At 39.7% G+C, this 20,147-nt stretch overlaps 1 protein-coding gene across 1 annotated transcript in view; it reads right to left on the bottom strand.

Annotated features, from left to right (window-relative positions):
* The window catches only part of ATXN10 (ataxin 10), a gene marked incomplete at its 3' end in the record, with an annotated part of 82,911 nt that overhangs the window by 48,006 nt on the left and 14,758 nt on the right, over positions 1–20,147 (bottom strand). Inside the window, exons 2-3 of the mRNA XM_008580786.1 lie at positions 10,278–10,469; positions 4,956–5,038 (exon numbers count right to left, since the gene is read on the bottom strand). Coding sequence (XP_008579008.1) covers positions 4,956–5,038; positions 10,278–10,469 — 275 coding nt within the window. The remainder of the gene's footprint in view (positions 1–4,955; positions 5,039–10,277; positions 10,470–20,147) is intronic.

The raw sequence follows: 20,147 nt of genomic DNA, 5'->3' as shown, positions 1-20,147 counted from the left end.
ATTAATGGAGAGATGTTCCACATTCATAGACTAAAAGACTCAATATCATTAAGATGGAAATTTTCCCAAACTGAACTACAGATTCAACATAAACCCTACTATCCAAAATATATAAATAACTTACAACTCAACAAAAAAAGACAAACAGCCCAATTAAAAACTGGGCAAAGGACTAGTATAGCCATTTTCCAAAGAAGATTTACAAATGGCCAATAAGCACATGAAAAGATGTTCAACAACATTGGTCATTCGGGAAATGCAAATCAAAACCAAAATGAGATAACCACCACTTCACACCCACCAAGATGACTGTAAACCAAAAAATAAAACCAGTGTCAGCAAGGATGTGGGGAAATTGGAACACTCATACACTACTGGTGAAAAAGTAAAATGGTTCAGCTGCCATGGAAAACAGCTTGGTGGTTCCTCAAAATATTAAACATAGAGTTACAATATGGCCCAACAATTCCACTCCTGGGGTATACCCAAAAGAGTTGAAAAAAGGTTCTCGAACACATGTACGTGCATGATCACAGCAGCAATATTCGTGATAGCCAAAAGTTGAAAATAACTCAAATGTCCATCAACTGATGGACAGACAAAATATGATATATCCATAAAATGGAAAATTATTCAAGCATAAAAAGGAGTGAAGACTGATACATGCTACAAAGTAGATGAACCTTGAAAACATTATGCTCAGTGACAGCAGCCAGACTCAAAAGGACACATAATTCTATGATTTCATTTATATGAACTGTCCAGAATAGGTAAATCCAGAGACAGAACGCAGAATGGTGGTGCCTACAAGGTGGGAGTATGGGGGGGAGGGTGCAGAGCAACTGCTTCATGAGAACAGTGTTTCCTTTTCATTTTCACTGAAGCCAGTAGATGACCTAAGAAAAAATTTCAAGGAGCAGATATCTGAAACAGGCTTTATGAACCAGTTTGTCGCTGAGGAGTAGATTGGTTGTTTGGTTGGTGGCTTGGCTATTCATTGATATCCACCAGTCACGGAGGCAATCCTTTAGACCTGGTTTGTGTCCCATCAATAAAAAATAACTTTATGAACCAGTTTGTCGCTGAGGAGTAGATTGGTTGTTTGGTTGGTGGCTTGGCTATTCATTGATATCCACCAGTCACGGAGGCAATCCTTTAGACCTGTTTTGTGTTAGGTGTATTAAGAGTTGTTCACGGTTTAGATAGCTGCAGTTGTATCAATTTAATTAATTTATTTTTTATTGATGTGAGAGTCACATAAAATGAACCATTTTAAAGTGACCAGTTGAGTGGCATTCAGTACATTCATTTTATGTTATATGACTCTCACATCAATAAAAAATAAATTAATTAAATTGATACAACTGCAGCTATCTAAACCGTGAACAACTCTTAATACACCTAACACAAAACAGGTCTAAAGGATTGCCTCCGTGACTGGTGGATATCAATGAATAGCCAAGCCACCAACCAAACAACCAATCTACTCCTCAGCGACAAACTGGTTCATAAAGCCTGTTTCAGATATCTGCTCCTTGAAATTTTTTCTTAGGTCATCTACTGGCTTCAGTGAAAATGAAAAGGAAACACTGTTCTCATGAAGCAGTTGCTCTGCACCCTCCCCCCCATACTCCCACCTTGTAGTAATCTCATGAAGAAAAGAGGAAATAATCTTTCACGATAGATTGCAAACATTAAATACCTGTTGACAGGGGATAAATCTTTCATAGCAGATTTGGGATACAGCAGAAAAAAGGGATGATGGACTGAAGGGGACATGGAATCAAGGGAAGATATTTTTGAGATGGAAAATAGGAGAGGACATTACATACTGATAAAAATGATGAGTAAAGAGGGGAAAATGGATGACACCCGAGAGCAAGGGGATAATTTCAGGAGAAAGCTTTTGAGTAGGTGAGCAGGGACAGGATCCAGTACACAAGTGGAGGGGCTGGCCCGCTCTGATAGATATTTAATCACAGCATTTGTCCGGCACTTCCTCCAGCCTTCTTTATTTAGGAATACATCATTAAAGCAAAACTTCCTTCTGCCCACCACAACAGGCCAGCTCTGCCAGTGACACACTATCTACCACATCAGTGTTTTTCAGCAATTATAAAACGTAGTACATTCTGAACTTTCTTACTGAATTACCATACCACACACAGACTTCAAAAATAGCTAGCTGCCTTTGCATGCAACACAGTGAAATATGTATTTTTATTGCTGATTTTTAATTCCCCAATTTCAAGTACTGAGGCTTTCACTTTAATTATTAAATGGAGCTACAAAAATACCTTTAAATATATAACATGTTAAAAACACTTTACAACTAAATCCTATACCCTATCAATTTCTTGAGAATGTTTAAGAAACTACTGCTCAAAAAATCTTACAGCACATTGTATGTAATCCTTAGATGACACAATTAATCAAAAACAGTAATAATCATTTCCCAAAGGAAGATTTCTAGATCGAATTAAAATGCCAAGAATTTTGATGAGTCAAATCTAAAAACACTAAAGAATAACAGAAAAAGAATTAAATCAAACCAGACAGTGCCTGTAACACACTAATTTAACCTATTTCACCTCTGTGCTTCAGTTGCTGTGCCTATAAAAACAGACTATCTCCTCTGGTTCCCATCTATATACCAAGAATATACACATATTAATGTTAATTATGCCTCATGATATAATAAGTATAGGCACAAAGAACTGTACAAAAATCAATTTTAAGTCAAATCATACAAGGGGTCTTCAAAAAGTTCATGGAAAGATTGGTATTATCTTTTAATTCTATTTTTCCATGAACTTTTTGAAGTACCCTCAACTTTAAATACAGCTGCAGATTTCTCTAAAGTATTTACTGAATTATTTTATGAAGTAAAAACATTGTTTACAAAAAACATTCTTTACAAAAAAATTTTTTAACTTATTATCTAGAATATGTAACTTATAAGTCTAGATATTTACATTAAGGTTTTCTTATCAAATGATTAAGGTTTAACCACAAAGTATTTCAATTCCTTGGACAAAGAGATCATATATTAAAATTTGATGGTTTTTTTAAAGTATTATGTTAAGATAATAACCCCGGTCCCAAAGAAGTTTTGATCCTAATAGTACAACAACCAAAAATGTTCAAATAAGTCTGGAACATTTTCCAGCTCTTCAAATTAAGAAGCTTGGTGTTTCTCTTAATCCCCTATCAATAGCCGTTAACAATCAGGACTAATTTTCCTTTCTGTCTCACCAGATATTTGACTTAAAAGATTTAGTAACTGGCTCCCTCACTGGAATGTGAGCTCTGAGGGCAGAGATTTTTGTCTGTTTTGGTCACTGTTCAAATCACACCCCAAACCTAGAATATGGCCTGTCACATTTATAAATACTGAAAGACAGTGTATTAGTCTGCCCAGGCTGCCATAACAAAGTACCACAGAATGGGTGACTTAAACCACGGATATTTATTTTCCCACAGTTCTGAGGGCTAGAGGTCCAAGATCAAGATATGGCAGGGCTGATTTCTTCTTAGACCTTTTTCCTTGGCTAACAGAAGGCCATCTTCTCCCCATGTCTTCACGTGGTCTTTACTTTGTATGTGTTTGCGTCTTAATTGTTCTTTCTTATAAGACACCAGTCAGGGCCGAACCCGTGGCGCACTCGGGAGAGTGCGGCGCTGGGAGCGCAGGAGCGGATCTCCCACCGCAGGTTCAGATCCTAGATAGGGATGACCGGTGCACTCACAGCGCTCACTGGCTGAGCGTGGTGCGGCCGGTCTCAAAAAAACACAAAAAACAACAACAACAAAAATAAGACACCAGTCATATGTCCTCATTTTGCCTTAATTACCTCTTTAAAGATCCTATTTCCAGGGCCGGCCCGGTGGCACACTGCTACAGTGCGCCGCTTGGGAAGCGTGGTGGTGCTCCCGCCGAGGGTTCGGATCCCACATACAGACCGGCCGCTCACTGGCTGAGCCACCTAAATGCAAGCCAACTTCCTTGTTCCATAAATCCCCTCAAGAAACTGCAATCTGTTTTAAAGTTCGAAGAAAAATTGCCACATTGGAAAATTTAAGAGATTCTCACAGGCGATTCTGACTACATGAATTTTCTCCTTTTGCTTTCACAATGGAATCACAGTATCCTAAACTTCACCCTTGGACTAAGCCAGACCATCAGGGAGCTGCTAACACTGAGCTGCCCGGGTTACTAAGCTTCTCAGGAGCTGCAGAGGACACTTTATACAGGTCCCCCTTCCCAGGGCCAGAGGAGACACTTCCCTCCTAGAGCTTCAGTACCATGACTTCTTGCACACCAAGTAGTGTGTTTTTATCTTAAGGACAGACAATCGTATAACTTCGTATAACTGAACATCTGTGTCCCTCCAAAATTCATATGCTGAAATATAATCCCCAGTGTGTTGACAGTAAGAGGTAGGGCCTTTGGGAAGTGACTAAGTCATGAGGGCAGAGTCCTCATGAATGGGATTACTGCCCTCATAAAAGAGGCATGAGGGAGCTTGTTTTTCCATTTTGACCTTCCGCCATGGGAAGATGCAGCAAGAAGGCACCATCTCTGAGGCAGAGAGCAGCTTTCATCAGACTCAGAATCTGATCTTGGACTTTCCAGCCTCCAGAACTATAAGCAAAAATTTCTATTACTTATAAATTAACCTACAAATTAGTCTAAGTTATTTTGGTATAGCAGCCCAAACAGACTTGGACAAACTTTAACGTATGAATCTGGGGAGAACACGATTCAGCCCATAAGAAGGAGGAAAGGAAGTTGCTGCAACTTTCTTTTATAATTCTTTAATATTTCACTACTAAAGTTTTCCTGTAACATGAAATACTGAACATTTGCTTCAGTGAATGACATAATACCCAAAGTATTGGTTTTAAAGCCTTTTCAAAGATATAAATAATCCGTAAATTATACTGCATATTACCTGTCAAGAGGGATTCCTGTTCCACTCGTAGTTCACGAAACAGAAGAATCAAATCAACAGCAACACCAATCGTATCCAAGTTCCTGTATCAGGTTTTTAAAAAAGACAAAATTAGACACAGACTTTTTCTTAAAATTGCATTTCGAACAATGATTCCATGCATGATGCTGAGACTATTGGTTAGTAGTTCCTGTGGCAGGCAGAATAATGGCCCTCCGAAGATGTCCACATCCTAATCCCCAAAATCCGTGAATATGTTTCCTTACGTGGCAAAGGGGACTTTAAGACAAGACTAAATTAAGGATTTTGAGATGGGAAAATTATCCCAGCTTATGTGGGTGGACTCAACGTAATCACAAGGATCCTTAAAAGAGGAAGACAAGAGGGTCAGGAGGAAGGAGGTCATGAACTAAGGAATGCAGGTGGCCTCAAGAAGCTGGAAAAGACAAGGAAACTGATTCTACTTTAGAGCCTCCAGAAGCTACGCAGCCACATCAACCCACTGACATACATGTGAGATACACTAGGTTTTTGAGAATATTATACCAGAAGAAGTACTACAAGCTTGGACTGAAATGCAGACAGAAAGGATAAAAGAGGGCTGTCAGACTCCCAAAATTCTATAGGAAGGAAACCAGCTAATAAAAGTACTTAGCTGCAAACATACACCACACTTCAAGAAACAGGAAAGATGACTCTGAGGGTATAGCTACAGGTCCAGAGGGCACAGCCACAGAGGGATTATTCCCAGGCCTCAAAACCTAATTGAGTTTTCCCAATTAGATTTTGAAATTGCTTGGGACCAGCAACTCCTTTTTACCATTTATTTTCTCCTCTTTTGAAGGGGAACATCTAAAACTATTATCCTATGCATCTTATATTCTGGGAGCAGAAAACTAGTTTTCTAGTTTCACAGGTACACAGAGGGAGAAAATTTTGTCCCAGGATGCATCACACCCAGAGTCTCACCCATAGGTAATTTAGATGATTTACATAATGAGATCTCAAACTTTTTAGCTGATGAAACTTAGATAACATTTTGAACTTGAGTTCATGCTACAATGGGTTGAGAATTTTGGGGACCCTGGGATGGAATGAATGAATTTTGCATGTGGGACAGACGTGAAGGTTTAGGGGCAAGAGAGCAGACTGTGGTAGGCAAAAGAACAGTCCTCCAAAGATGTGCATATCCTAAACCCTGGAACATGTGAAAATGTTCTTTATATGGCAAAAGAGATGTGGTATAGTAAGAAATAATAATCTGGTCTTTGTCCTGGGTTCCTGGCACAGAGGCTCCTAAAATCCTCAGAATTTCTGAAGTGAAAGGAGCATCTTGTATTATTCATAACAAGTCTCCTTTGGCTATATCTGATTTTATGCTAATGAGCTAACTGAGGGTGGACTCCTATGTAGCTTCAGAATGGCAGATGTTTGCCAGAGCAGCCAATCATGTGATTAGAGGGTTCAAACTTTCAGACCCACCCCCGCCCTCAGAGGAGGGACCAAGATTGAATTCAATTACCAATGGTTAATGAGCTAATCAATCATGTCATGTGATTAGAGGGTTCAAACTTTCAGACCCACCCCCACCCTCAGAGGAGGGACCAAGATTGAATTCAATTACCAATGGTTAATGAGCTAATCAATCATGTCTATGTAATGAAACCTCCATAAAAATCCCTAAACAATGGCATTTGAAGAGCTGGATACCCAGTTGGTGTCAGAAATTCAGAGAATTAGTTGGTGTCAAAAAAACAACAGACTTTAAATGTGATTAATGATTTTGAGATGAGGAGATTATCCTGGGTTATCCAGATGGGCCTAATGTAAGCATAAGGGCCCTCATGAGAGGGATGTAAGAGGGTCAGAGTCAGAAAGAAAAACTGTTAGACACTATGCTGTTGCCCTGAAGATGGAGGAAGGGGCCATGAACCAAGGAATGCAGGCAGCCTCAAGAAGCCAGAAAAGACAAGGAAATGGATTCTCTGCTAGGCATCCAGAGGAACCAGCCTGCAGATACTTTAACTTTAGGCTACTAAGACCGATTTTGGACTTCTGACCTCCAGAACTGTAAGATAAAAAATTCCTATTGTTTTAAGCCACTAAGTTTGTGGTAACGTGTTACAGCAGGAACAGAAAACTAATACAGCTCTCTACCTTCTTCACCTGTCCTCAACATGAATCAGAACTAGGCTAAGACATTCACTCCTAAAGAAGAACTCTGATCTGAATGGGTCAAATTCCAGAATGTTGTGTTAGGCCCCAGTTTTAATGGAAGGTAATTCCAGAGGGTCAGGGCTGGTGCACATGTGGCTGGGTGCTCTCTGCCCTCCCCAAGGCCACCTTGGCCAGAGAGCCACTGCTCCTTGTCTATTCACCATGCGTAAGCCTGGTGGGGAAAGGGGCTCAGCACCTGCCTCCCGGAAAAGCAGAGACTGTCCCACCTCTCTTGCTGCTCTTGCTTCTACAAAAATGGTTACGGTTACCAGGCAAATGGACCACTGCCTGTTTCTGTAGAGCCAGTGAGCTACTAATGGTTTTTACTTTTTTAAATGGGAGCAAGGTGAGAAAATCAAAAGAAGAATATGATTTCATGATGTGAAAATTCTAAGAAATTCAAATTTCAGTATTCATAAACAGAATTTTATCGGGATACAGCCATGGTCATTCACTCACATACTGTCTATGGCTGCTTTCACACTATGATGAGAGAACTGAGAAGTTTTACAGAGATCACAAAGCCTAAATTATTTTATTATCTGGCTCTTTACAGAAAAAGCACAGCAACCCCAGCAAATAGCAGTTATATTTACATGCAGAGCTAACTGCTTTGAACAGTGTTCTTTGAGTACTTCCTGAAATTTCATACAACTGCAATTGTTTGCTATGCTGTTACACCCCATTCCATACATCCTTGGCAAAATACAATCCCAGTCCACACAAAGTACAATATCCAGACAAAAGATGTAAAAAGCTCTAGACCTTAATGGCATCATACCTTTTGATTAACTTTTAATAACTTAAAATATCAGAAAAATATATATAGGTTGCCATTTGAATCTTGACTGCCTCAGAAATATTGGCTTTATTTAAAGTTGGCCACAAAGTCCTTACTTTGTTCTATTTCTGACCAGAAAATTACCTTCCGGGAGCTGATGCCCTGAATGGTTGGAATTTTCCTTTAAAAATCAACAGTGAATAATAATACAACCCTAGAAGATAAGAGGCAGAAAAACTAACACCTTAAACATTCATTTCAGTTCAGCCCAACCATGACTTGCATGCAATAAAAAGATCTCATTACCACACATGGCACAGCCTTCTCTCTGACGGCCCTGCCAGAAGACCACTGACATTTTATTTGCCATAGTATTTATTTTTATAATGTTTAAATATTTTATAATTTGCATATATTACTCAAAAAAGAAAAGAAAAATTAATTGCTTTTTTAAAAAGTAATATTATCATAAATTTGTACTATCATTCCTGAGGCAGAGGCAGAAACAATATGTACTGAGCACACCAGGTGCACAGGCATTGTTAGGCATTTTACATAGCAATCTCATTTACAACTCTCAACCATCCTACTGCTTAACCGACTTTACAGAGGAGAAAACCGAGACTCAGAAAGGCTAAGTCACTTATCCAGGGTTACAAAGCTACATAAGGAATGGAGCAGTCATACACCACAGGGCCAGTGCGTAGGTATCAGGACGGTCATGGAAGACTGCTTTTGAGCTTAAGCTTTAAAGTCAGATGTCTGGAGTCAGACAGAACATTCCCAGGCTCTCACACTTATTCAGTGAGTGACTCTTGCACAAGTTATATAACCTCTTCAAATCAAAGTTTCTTCTTTTGTAAAAATGGAAAAACAGCAGCACACTATTTCTTCCATTTATTCTAAGGATTAAACAAGACACTGCCAGTAACGCACTCAGGACAAAGCCTGGTGCTGAGGGCGAGTCACCAGATGCTCACTCCCTTCCCTACCGAGGCTGGGGAAGCACAAGACACGCTTGCCAGCCCACAGCTGAAAGTTGCTCTGCTGCTCTCCTTACACTCCCCCAGCACGCTAGAGCACCTCCCTGTCTGGACAAGGGCAAAGGAAGCTAGCCTTATGGCCAGATGCTTCTAGCACACATAACCGGTTATGTTTTAAAATGTTAACTATTATAAGATTATTATTGTTTCTATTCATTTATCCGCAAATGGATGGCAGGTTTGGTTTGGTACTGAAGTTAAACAACTTTAGCTTTTTTCCCCTCTCCTTTGATCTTAAAAATCTCATTAATCATATCAAGCCTCAGGTATAAGACTGTCTAGACAGCAAAGGGAGCCCCTCAAGTGGCTTCTGGACCAGCCCAACTGCACCCATCAGAGCAGTGACATAGAGGCCTGGAGGCTCTGTCTACATGCAAGTCCAGGAAAGAAAGGTAAGCATCCTGTTTGTGGCTTCTGACTACATTTCAAGCAAAAATTTTTAATGAAAAGCAGACTCCATAAAATCAAAGAGGAAAGATGCTCAGTTCTGAGAGGAGAGAGTAACATGTAAAAGAATAAGAACAGAACTGGGCAACTCTCTCGCTTATTTTTTAACTGCTTTTAAAAAACTGCTCATCATAGGACTGGCCCGTGACTCACTTGGGAAAGTGTGGTGCTAATAACAACAAGGCCACAGGTTTGGATCCGTAGAAAGTGAGTGGTTAGCTCACTTTGGGAGAGCGTGGTACTGACAACACCAAGTCAAGGGTTAAGATCCCCTTACCGGTCATCTTTGGGGGGGAAAAAAAACTGCCCATCATAAAATAGGTGGAAATAGAGCTTGGAACTTTATGAAATCTTAAGGAAAGATAGGTCATATTAGGAATTTATAAAACATGCTTCTGGTTTAAAGTAAACACAGAGGTAATTAAATTATTAAATTTAATTAAAACATTTACGACTAAGAAAAAGTCAAGACTGCACCTGAACTTAAAACAGACAGAATCTAGGAACAAAGAATCAAAATCCAGTTCAAATCACTGTGCTATGTACAGAACCAAATACCTCAAAACATGTTATAAATACAAATAAGCAATCTAAATAACCCCTAATGTTAAACACACTATATTCCCATGTTGTACTGTTATATACTTAGAGACTACAGTGGGAAGACCCATGGAGGACTTCTCCCCTGTAAACGTAAAGGACAGTCTTCTCGTAACAGTGGGTGACCCTATAATGCCCAAAGAATTTCTAACATAAAATAATATGACAGAACCAGCACACACAGACACAAAGAAATATATTCAAAGGTGTATGTGTAAATACAAGAAATACTACCTGATTGAATTTTGGTTCACAGAACACTCTATACAAGCATTTCGGAGACACCTGAAGCATTCTGTTATTAACTGCAGATTGGAAGCCAGATGTTCCACCTGGGATGGATCTCTGCAGGCCAGCTCAACAGCATGAGAAGATTTCTTCAAGATATCCAGGACTCTCTGGAAGATAGTCCTGGGTGCTGTTTCTCTGCAAGAAGATAAAATTGTTACAAACCAGAAAAAAAAGATTCTAATTTCCAAATGTCCTATTAAGAAAACTTCTTTCACCTACTTTTGTGGGGAAGTGGGTTGGGCTTGTCTGTTCTGGCTCCTTAATTTACAACACAAAATAAAAAGGATACACATACTGAGCACTTACTTTGTGCCAGGCACTGTTCTAGTCCATTTTCATGTATTATCTCAAATAATCTTTGCAATAACCTTATGAACCCAACAGTCTTCTCCATTTTACAGGTAAGGTTGGAGAGAAGGTTAAGGAAGTTGCCCATATCAGCCAGTAAAACAGCAGAGCCACAATTACAACCGAAGCACTCAGATCCCAGAACTTCCATCCCTACAACAACCCAAATACTAGTGCAGGTGACTGTTCATGCTTACAGATCCGCCCTTAATCAGAACAGAGTGTCTTCATTTCACGTCCTAGATAGAGCATATAACCTGTCCCCTGTAACCCAATATGTACCTAAGTTCAATTGTGAAAAACAATATTCACAAAGGAGTGCCTGGAGAACAAAGACACCAACCACCCCGAACTTCTATACATTCAACTACATAGATGAGAGCGTGAGAGAGAGACGGGAGAATGTAAAGTGTGCCAGCTCTTCCACCAAGAATGTGTGCCCAGGGAGAAAGATGAGCCTGTGGCTGTTCCCCCTGGGCATCTCAGTCTCTGCATGCCTCTCATGCCAGGAGTACCGCCTGCACTATCATTCCAGAGTTATGAATGTAAGAATTTTTTTTTGCAACGTGGCACCTAAATGCAAGCCAACTTCCTTGTTCCATAAATCCCCTCAAGAAACTGCAATCTGTTTTAAAGTTCGAAGAAAAATTGCCACATTGGAAAATTTAAGAGATTCTCACAGGCGATTCTGACTACATGAATTTTCTCCTTTTGCTTTCACAATGGAATCACAGTATCCTAAACTTCACCCTTGGACTAAGCCAGACCATCAGGGAGCTGCTAACACTGAGCTGCCCGGGTTACTAAGCTTCTCAGGAGCTGCAGAGGACACTTTATACAGGTCCCCCTTCCCAGGGCCAGAGGAGACACTTCCCTCCTAGAGCTTCAGTACCATGACTTCTTGCACACCAAGTAGTGTGTTTTTATCTTAAGGACAGACAACAGAAGTCACATTATTTACCATGTTTTCCTTTCTGTCGGGGCCTTTAATAAGCCAAATTTATGGCCCGTGTTTAACAATATGAATCCTTATTTTTCCTGTGTGGTTTTTCCCTTCTCCCCACCTTCCTCTCTTATCTTTTATTTTTTCAGTTGTATTGATCTTTTAAGGCAGCTCAAATTTGCTTTTGTAAAGGGACAGAATACAAATTAATCAATTAGAAATTGGGAAACCACACATAAAATAATGTGTTTGCATCTTCTTTAGTCAGCTCTCTCCACAAATAGATCTTGAAACTTTGACTCGGTATCTCAGTTATTGAGTGACCAAACAAAAACATGCAAGTTCAAGGGTACAGCACTGATCCTGCCTCAATTTTTGTATGAAACAATTAAGTACATAAGCCATTTTTTGTGACAATATTACCATAAAAAGAACAGTCACTAACACTCTCAAGACAGTGTTAAGGAGTACTAACCACAGTATACTGCAGACACTAAAAGGCTAAGAAAATACCCAAAAGCTGAAAACACTGTGAAGCACGCCAAGAGTGATCCCAATTTCTATGACAAAAAAAGAAATAAAATTACCTTTCTGCCCCATCTGCATAAAGTTTTGATGACATTTATTACTTAATCTTACAGTCAAATAAAAGTAGAACTCTACAACTTGAATAATCTTCAATAATGCCTCTTTGTCCTAAGATGGCTATGAAGCGTGCACGTACTCCTGTGATACAGAAGCTACATGATCTGTCTCAGCCGGTTCTTTGCAATCTGCCTCTCCCATGGGCACCACTTTCCCACTGTGATCTGTTCTCCCTGAGGTCATTCCTTGAAATCCTAACATCTGTTTTACTCAAAAATGATACCTAGCACAGCAAAAGCTTAGAAATCAAACTATGGTAGTATACACTAAACAAGAGAGAAGAAAAGCACTGTTCTTAGGAAAACTGTGAATAATTCCCAATGTTACACGTTAATTTCTCATATATGCACCATGTCTTTATTATGTTTTTAACAAAAAGAAAAATGTTAAAGCCAAGCAAAACAGTCCTGAAATTCAAATAACTATTAATAGCTACTGATGAGTAGTCATGGCAACATCTATTTGGCACACAATAATTTGCGTTTGCAGCATAAGGATAAAATAATTTGAGATTGTCATCAATGTCATTTGCTCTTCCCAGGTGGCACACCCATGGACTGCTGAAAACACTAAGTACCTCCAATCCTCTGTCTCTGCTTAAACATATTCCTCCACGAGTACGCCCTTTCCATACCATCCCCACCCAATTCTCTGCCTGGGAATCTTCTGGCTCCTTTTAAACTTTTGAAAATTCACAGCGCTGGTGAAACTTCTCCACTACTCCAGGTAAACTGGCTCCCATCTCTATGCTCCCCTGGAACTCTGCTCAATAACTTATCCACATGAGAGAACATATACTTATCCCATCTATCTCCCCAGCTAGACTATAAGTCCCTAAAAAATAGAGACTATCTTATTCTTTTCTCTATCCCTAGGGCCCAGAATTGGCCCTTACAGACTGAATTTGTTCAATTCAAGCTTCAGAGATGAGACTGTCCAGGCACTCAGCATGGCCTCTAGCTGCACCACTTCTCGTTATGTGGTCCAGGCACTTCCCAAGCCTTTGCTCTGAGCTGGGCTCTGGCCTGCCGTGAGCAGTGAAACCTGCGGGAAATACTGAGACATCAGCTCAATCTTCCCTTCTCATGAAGACATCCACATATCCTAGGCTCGAAACTTTAAAAATTGTCATATTTTAAGATGTGGATATAATGTAGGTATTTTATGACTGCTATTTAACAAACATCTCATTTCCCCTTCCCCACTAAATGATACAAATGGATAAGCTTAAGGGGGCGGGGGGTGAAAGGGAGTTATAACCCAATTAACTGTATTTGAAATTTCTTGAAAGCAGAGAACATGTCTTAGATGTCTATTTCTCTCTGTAAAATGTGGAGGGAGGAAAAAAAAACACCTTTCCTTTAGAGCCATGTAATAGCTATAGATTCTATTCACCATATTTTCACACAATGTATTAACAAATTCCATCAGATAAGGACAAAGAAGCTTTTATTCAATAACAGCAAATACCATGAAAGCATTTAACTCTCACCTGTACTTCTTCACCTTCTCTACAGCCTTGAAAGAAAACTATTCTGGCATTACAGATCCTAAGTAGTCCTGATGTACTGTCTGCAAAATCTATGTTCACTGACAGGACAATGCAGCTAAATATGTGTAATGATTAATGACAATGAAACAGCTAGAAAAGACCAGTCAATCACTCCTATATTACAAACATTATTAATAATAATAATTGCTGTCATTTCTGCTTTAACCAAACTAACAAAAAATATTCACAAAGACTTTAAAAAGCTTAGCTACTTCACTCACAGAAGGCAGAAAGTACAGCACTTAACAAGGACAATTAAAATTCAACCGTTAGACACTCCTATTAGGTAGGAATGCATACCCTGAAGACAATGTATAAATGAAATGTTACATTACAAAACAAAAAAGAAATCCTTTGAATTATACAAAAGGTAGAATTTCATTTCCTTCAAGTTTGAACAGATCTGTACAGTTTGATTTTTGGCAAGTCCTGTTTGAGTAAAATTAAAGAAAACTATCCGTGATTATATGGAACAGGTTAGATAGGTCTAATATACTACACATACAAGCACTTTACAGTTAATTCATCAAGTGGGGCCTCCTACTGAAAAGGAAACTAAATGCTAGTTATTGTAATGCTACGACTTAGACTTTCATATTTGTTAAAAGATTTATTACAATGCCTTAGATTTAATTAAAACTGGCATATGTGGTTTGGAGTAGATTTAACCACTGCAACTAAGAAAAACTATTAAAATATACACAAGTTCAGAGATTAAAATAATAATCGCTGGTTATTTAAAACCATAAACCTTGCTTACTGATTTAACTGGACTTGATTGAACAAAAACAGAAAATAAAAACATTTTTATCTCCTGCCACAAACAGCCTAAGGCAAAATTTCATTTTTGCAGATCTCAAGTCTCTCCTCTTCCCCTCTTTTCACATTCAGGACTATGAAGCTGTCCCTGACAGCCTAGACCAATCCATTTTGCAGGGTAGCAAACTTTCTGTAAAAGGCCAGAGTCAATATTTCAAGCTTTGACGGCCAGAAGGTCTCTACCACAACTTCTCAACTCCACTCTCAGAGCACAAAAGTAGCCACAGGCGATACCTAAACAAATGGACATGGCTGCGTTCTAATAAAACTCTATCTGTAGACACCAAAACTTAAAGTTCATATAGTTTTCACATGTCACAAAATTTTATCTTTTCCCCAACCATTTAAAAATGTAAAAACCATTTCCAACTCACGAAACATAAAAACAGGTAGTGGGCCAGATTTGGACACAGTCTGGCAACCCCTGCTTTAAAGGGTTCCAAACATACCAGTCCCCTCCCCAACCCCAAAAATCACATGCTTCCCCCTTTCCCACTGTTATCACTTCATTCAAAATTCACCTCTCATCAGAACAAAGAGAATCACAAATGCATTATCCTAAATGAAGGAAGCTAAGAAAAGGTGAAATTGGCAGAGGTAGAAAATAAACCACTAGAACAGAGCCCAGGAAGAGTACTGCACATATATGGAAACTTCACAAATGACAGTGCTGGCACTAAAGATCTGTAGGGAAGGATGCACTACTCTGTAAGAGGTGCTGTAACAACTGTTATCCACCTGGAAAAAATTGAAGTGGGTCCCTACTTACACACATACCCAAAAAGTGACTCCAGATGGATTTAGGAATCTATGAAAGACAAAACTATAAAACTTTGAAAGAAAATATATGGAGAATGTCTTTACACTCTTGGGTAGAGAAAGATGCTATATATAAGACCTTATTAAGAACCTTACTGAAATCCTTAGTTAAAAGGTGACATTTGAGCACAACACGGAAGAAGGTGAGGGAGCCCACAACACACCTTCCCGGGAGGAGAGCGTGGGCTGGAGGCAAAGGCAGAGGTGGCAGGTCACAGAAAAGGTAAGGGGCTGGCCTGGATGAAGCCCAGTGAGAGAGTGCAAGTGTAACACAAGTCAGAGGCAAGAGGGAGCCACAGTGCACTGGCGCCAGGGGCCACTGGAACGCCACTGCTTTTATCCTGATGTGAAGCCTGAGAGGTTATGAGCAGAGGGGTGACATCATCTGATTTACATTTTAAAAGGTTCCCTTTGGCTGCTTTGTAAAGAACAGATCATAGTGGGAGAAAGAGAAGACACCAGGAGAGTGAGGAAGCTGTTCTTGGAACAGAGGCAGCAGACACGGCAAGCAGAAATCAGATTCAGGATATATTTTGAAGATGGAGCCAACAGGACTTGATAAGATGTTATGAGGGCTATCTGAAAAAGGGGAGTCAAGGATGCCTACAAAACTTTGGCCTGAGCAATAAATGGAAGGATGTATTTGCCATTTACAGAAAAGGAGTAGATTACTATGAGGATATCTGGGGGGTAAGAGGGTCAGGAGTTTGCTTTGGGATGTTAGATTTGAGATACCTATTAGAAATACAAGCAAAATGTGGAGGAGGCAGGTGAAGTCTAGAAGTCAGGAGAAAAGTCCAGCTAGAGAAAAATGTTACAGTCACCAGCAGATGGAAGGTATTAAAGCCATAGGACTAATGAGATTACCTCAGGAGTAAGTACAGGGAGAAAAGAAGACTGAGGAGTGAGTTCTGAGATCCGAAAAGGAACATCGCTAGGGGAAATGGAAGGAGAGATTTTTCTTAGGATGGGAAAAATTGTAGCAGATCTATAAACTGATGAGAATAACCCAATAGAAAGTGTAATACTGATTACTTAAAAAAGAAAGGAAAAAAATTGCTGGAACAACTCATGCAAAAGGGAGCAGCATTCAGTGCTGACCTGAAGGGAGCTAACATTTGGAGCAAGACAGTTCATCCACCCACAGTAGCAGAAGGCGAGACAGATCACAGACACAGACACAAGTGGGTGGGTAGAGAGGGTGACAAGAGTTCATGGAAATTATCTTATGGCTGCTCCTATTTTCTCAGTAAAATAGAAAACCGAGAGTGAGGATAAGGGACAAGCAATGGAGATTTAAAGAGAGTAAAAGCAGGAAGCACGTAGCTCAGGTGGTTAGAACGCGGTGTTATAACACCAAGGTCAAGGGTTCGGATCCCCGTACCAGCCAGCTGCCAAAAAAAAACAAAACCATGAAATACCTGACTAGGAAAATGGACTAAATAAATATAATAGGATTGCCAGACAGCACTAAATGCCCACCCGCGGTCAGTGATAATCAATTTGAAGTAAGACCAGAGGATGTGGAGAAAAAGGAACTCTCATACATTCTTGGTGGAATGTAAATTCGTATGGCCATTATGAAGAACAATATCATGGGGTTTCCCCAAAATAAAACAGAACTACCATATGATACAGTAATCCTACTTCTGGGTATATATCCAAAGAAACTGAAAGTTTCCCCAAAAAACTAAAAACAGAACTACCATATGATACAGTAATCCTACTTCTGGGTATATATCCAAAGAAACTGAAACCAGTAGGTCAAAGGGATACCTGCACTCTCATGTTCACTGCACCATCATTCAATAGCCAAGATATAGACTCAACCTAAGTGTCCATCAATGGGTAAATGGATAAAGAAATGGTGGTACAGATACACAATGGAAAACTATTCCACCTTAAAAAGGGGGGAAATCCAGCCATTTGAGACCACATGGATGGACCTGGAAGCCATTAAGTGAAGTAAAATAAGCCAGGCACAAAAAGACAAACACAGCATGATCTCACTTATATGTGGGATCCAATAAAGTTTAACTCACAGAGGTAGAGAGAATGATGGTTCCAGAGGCTGGGGGGAGGGGAGGGAGAGAATGGAGACTTGTGGATGAAAGGGCACAGTTTCACACAGACAGGAGGAACAGGTTTTGAAATCTGTTGCACATCAGGATGACTGTTGCCAGTAACAGTGTGTTGTATATTTCAAAACAACTAAATTTCAAATGTCTCACTATGAAAAATGGTAAGCGAGGTACTAGATATATTAATTTCTTTCTTTTTTTTTTTTTTTTTTGTCTTCTTCCATGTCCGGCAACGGTTCGCAACCCTCAGTGTTGCCCCCGTACCGGACCGGGACCGGCAACGGGATCGCAACCCTCGGTGTTGCCCCCGCGCCTCGCTCAGCCAGTGAGCGGGAACCGGTCTGTATGTGGAATCCGAACCCTCGACGGGAGCGCCGCCGCGCTTCCCAAGCGGCGCACTAGCGCAGTGCGCCACCGGGCCGGCCTTGATTTCTTGATTTCATCTTTCCATATCGTATACATACATTAAAACATCACATTGTACCCCATAAATGTATACAATTATTATCTGTCAACCAAAGATAATATTAATAATAAGAAAACTTAATAAAAAATGTTTTAATAAAGACCAATCAGCATAGTTATGTAGCAATCATCAATTTAAAGTGAGACTAGTCAGCATGGCTGTACATTTTCCCCCAGCCTTGTTCAGCCACTTAGGTGCCAGCACAAAGGAAACAGCAAGTTGGACTTAACCAGAGCTGGCATTTTACCAGACAAGCATTACAAAGGTAAAGAGGAGGCAAGGGAGTTGATGATACACAAGGAAATGCTTATAGCACTGATCCACGGACCCACGCTGGGCTAAGGAGGGGACATGAACATTAAGAAGGGAAATGAAGAACAAAAGGGGTAGTAAACAGGAACCCACAGACTGGGTCAAAAAACAGGATTAAGTCTACGGCCATACCACCCTGAACGCGCCTGATCTCGTCTGATCTCATCTAATCTCGGAAAAAACAGGATTAAGTCTACGGCCATACCACCCTGAACGCGCCTGATCTCGTCTGATCTCATCTAATCTCGGAAAAAACAGGATTAATAGATGGTTGGAAGACTGGTGGTTGAAGACTTGCTGGAGTAGAGGCTCTACAGAGAAGATAAAACAAGTGGTCAGAGAGTGGGACTCCTGAAGCTGACCTTGTAGAGGGAATGCAGCTACAGTTAATAAAAAGGTCTAGGTAGCAATGTGTGGGTGAGATGGGTGGAAGGCAAGCTCATTAGAGGAGAGAAAGTCAAGGAAATATAATCTATGGAAATACTGAAATAGCAAATATTTAAGACAGGAGAAGTAATGGAGAGTTAACAGTGAACTAGGCCTAAACTCTTCAAGGAATGATGAGGAGTGACCCACAGATCTCTTTTAACTGCAAAAGTTATTCAATAGGTGGTATGCTCTGACAGTATGAGATTAAAAGTTGGAGGAGTGTAGGGAGGTAAATGGCCTGAAAGCAGCAATGACAATCAAGAACACCCACCATACCTTCAAGCCCAGCAGTGCACTAAACACAGAAAGAAAACAGCCTCCCACTTTAAAGAACCTCTGGGAAAGGCATGTCCTCAGAAGTGAGCCATATTTTATTTACATCAAGAAGATGAAGAGAATGTTCAGAGAAGCTGAGGAGACAGGGAGTTCTGCTGAGGCACATGAGTAGGGTTTCAAGAGCTGGAAAGTCACAAAGGATTCATACAAAAAGCTTTAACAGGGTAAGCCCAGAGAACAGGAGAAAACTTATGAGTTTGTCATATAAATTAGGAAATCGGCTTGTGAATTTCTAACAAAAACCCTGTTAAGATTTTTTTTTTCAAATTACAGAGAAAAATTTTACTAACTGACCTAAAAATAGAACTATTAAACTCATGTACTTTTGCTTAAAGATTACTTACAGAACTATCTCACCTCAATATTTCTTTGCAAAAGAAGTAGAAATCAATAGTCCATAGATGCACTTTAGAAAATAAAGCAATGATAAATATTGATGAGAAAAAAATGATAAAACTGATTTTTTAAAAAAGTGTTATAAACACTTTTATAACATTTCTTTCATGATGCAAACTTTTTAGAGCATTATAAATGAACTAATATTCTTTAGGCTTTCCATATTACAGACATTTACAGAATTTCACTGCATTGTGAGTTTTCACATGACTTTTAAAGTATTTGTCAAATTTAAAACCTTTTATATTTTTAAAATTACTATGGTTTCAGTCCAGTATGCATTCATACATGTCTTTCTCAGTATACGGACCAGCTGAAGGCTTTTCTGCCTTCCTTATATTTAGCATTTTTAGCCAGTATGGATTTTTTCATGCTTTCAAAAGGAAGTGGAATAACTGAAGGCTTCACCACATATCTTACATTTATAAGGTCCATCTCCAGAGTGCAGTATCATGAGTCTTTTAATGCTGACAAAAGAAATAAAGGCTTTCGGCCCATGGCTCACTCAGGAGAGTACAGCACTGGAAGCGCCGAGGCCTGTGGGTTCAGATCCCATATAGGGATGTGCCAAGGGTTGCTATCCCCTTACTGGTCAGGAAAAAAAAGAAAGAAAGAAAGAAAGGCTTTCTCACATTCCTTATATTCACAGGGTTTTCTTCCATTGTGA

This window comes from Galeopterus variegatus, unplaced genomic scaffold (genome assembly GCF_000696425.1).
Source record: "Galeopterus variegatus unplaced genomic scaffold, G_variegatus-3.0.2 Scaffold2159, whole genome shotgun sequence".
Classification (NCBI taxonomy): domain Eukaryota; kingdom Metazoa; phylum Chordata; class Mammalia; order Dermoptera; family Cynocephalidae; genus Galeopterus; species Galeopterus variegatus.
This window is presented reverse-complemented; position numbering and strand designations above follow the sequence as displayed.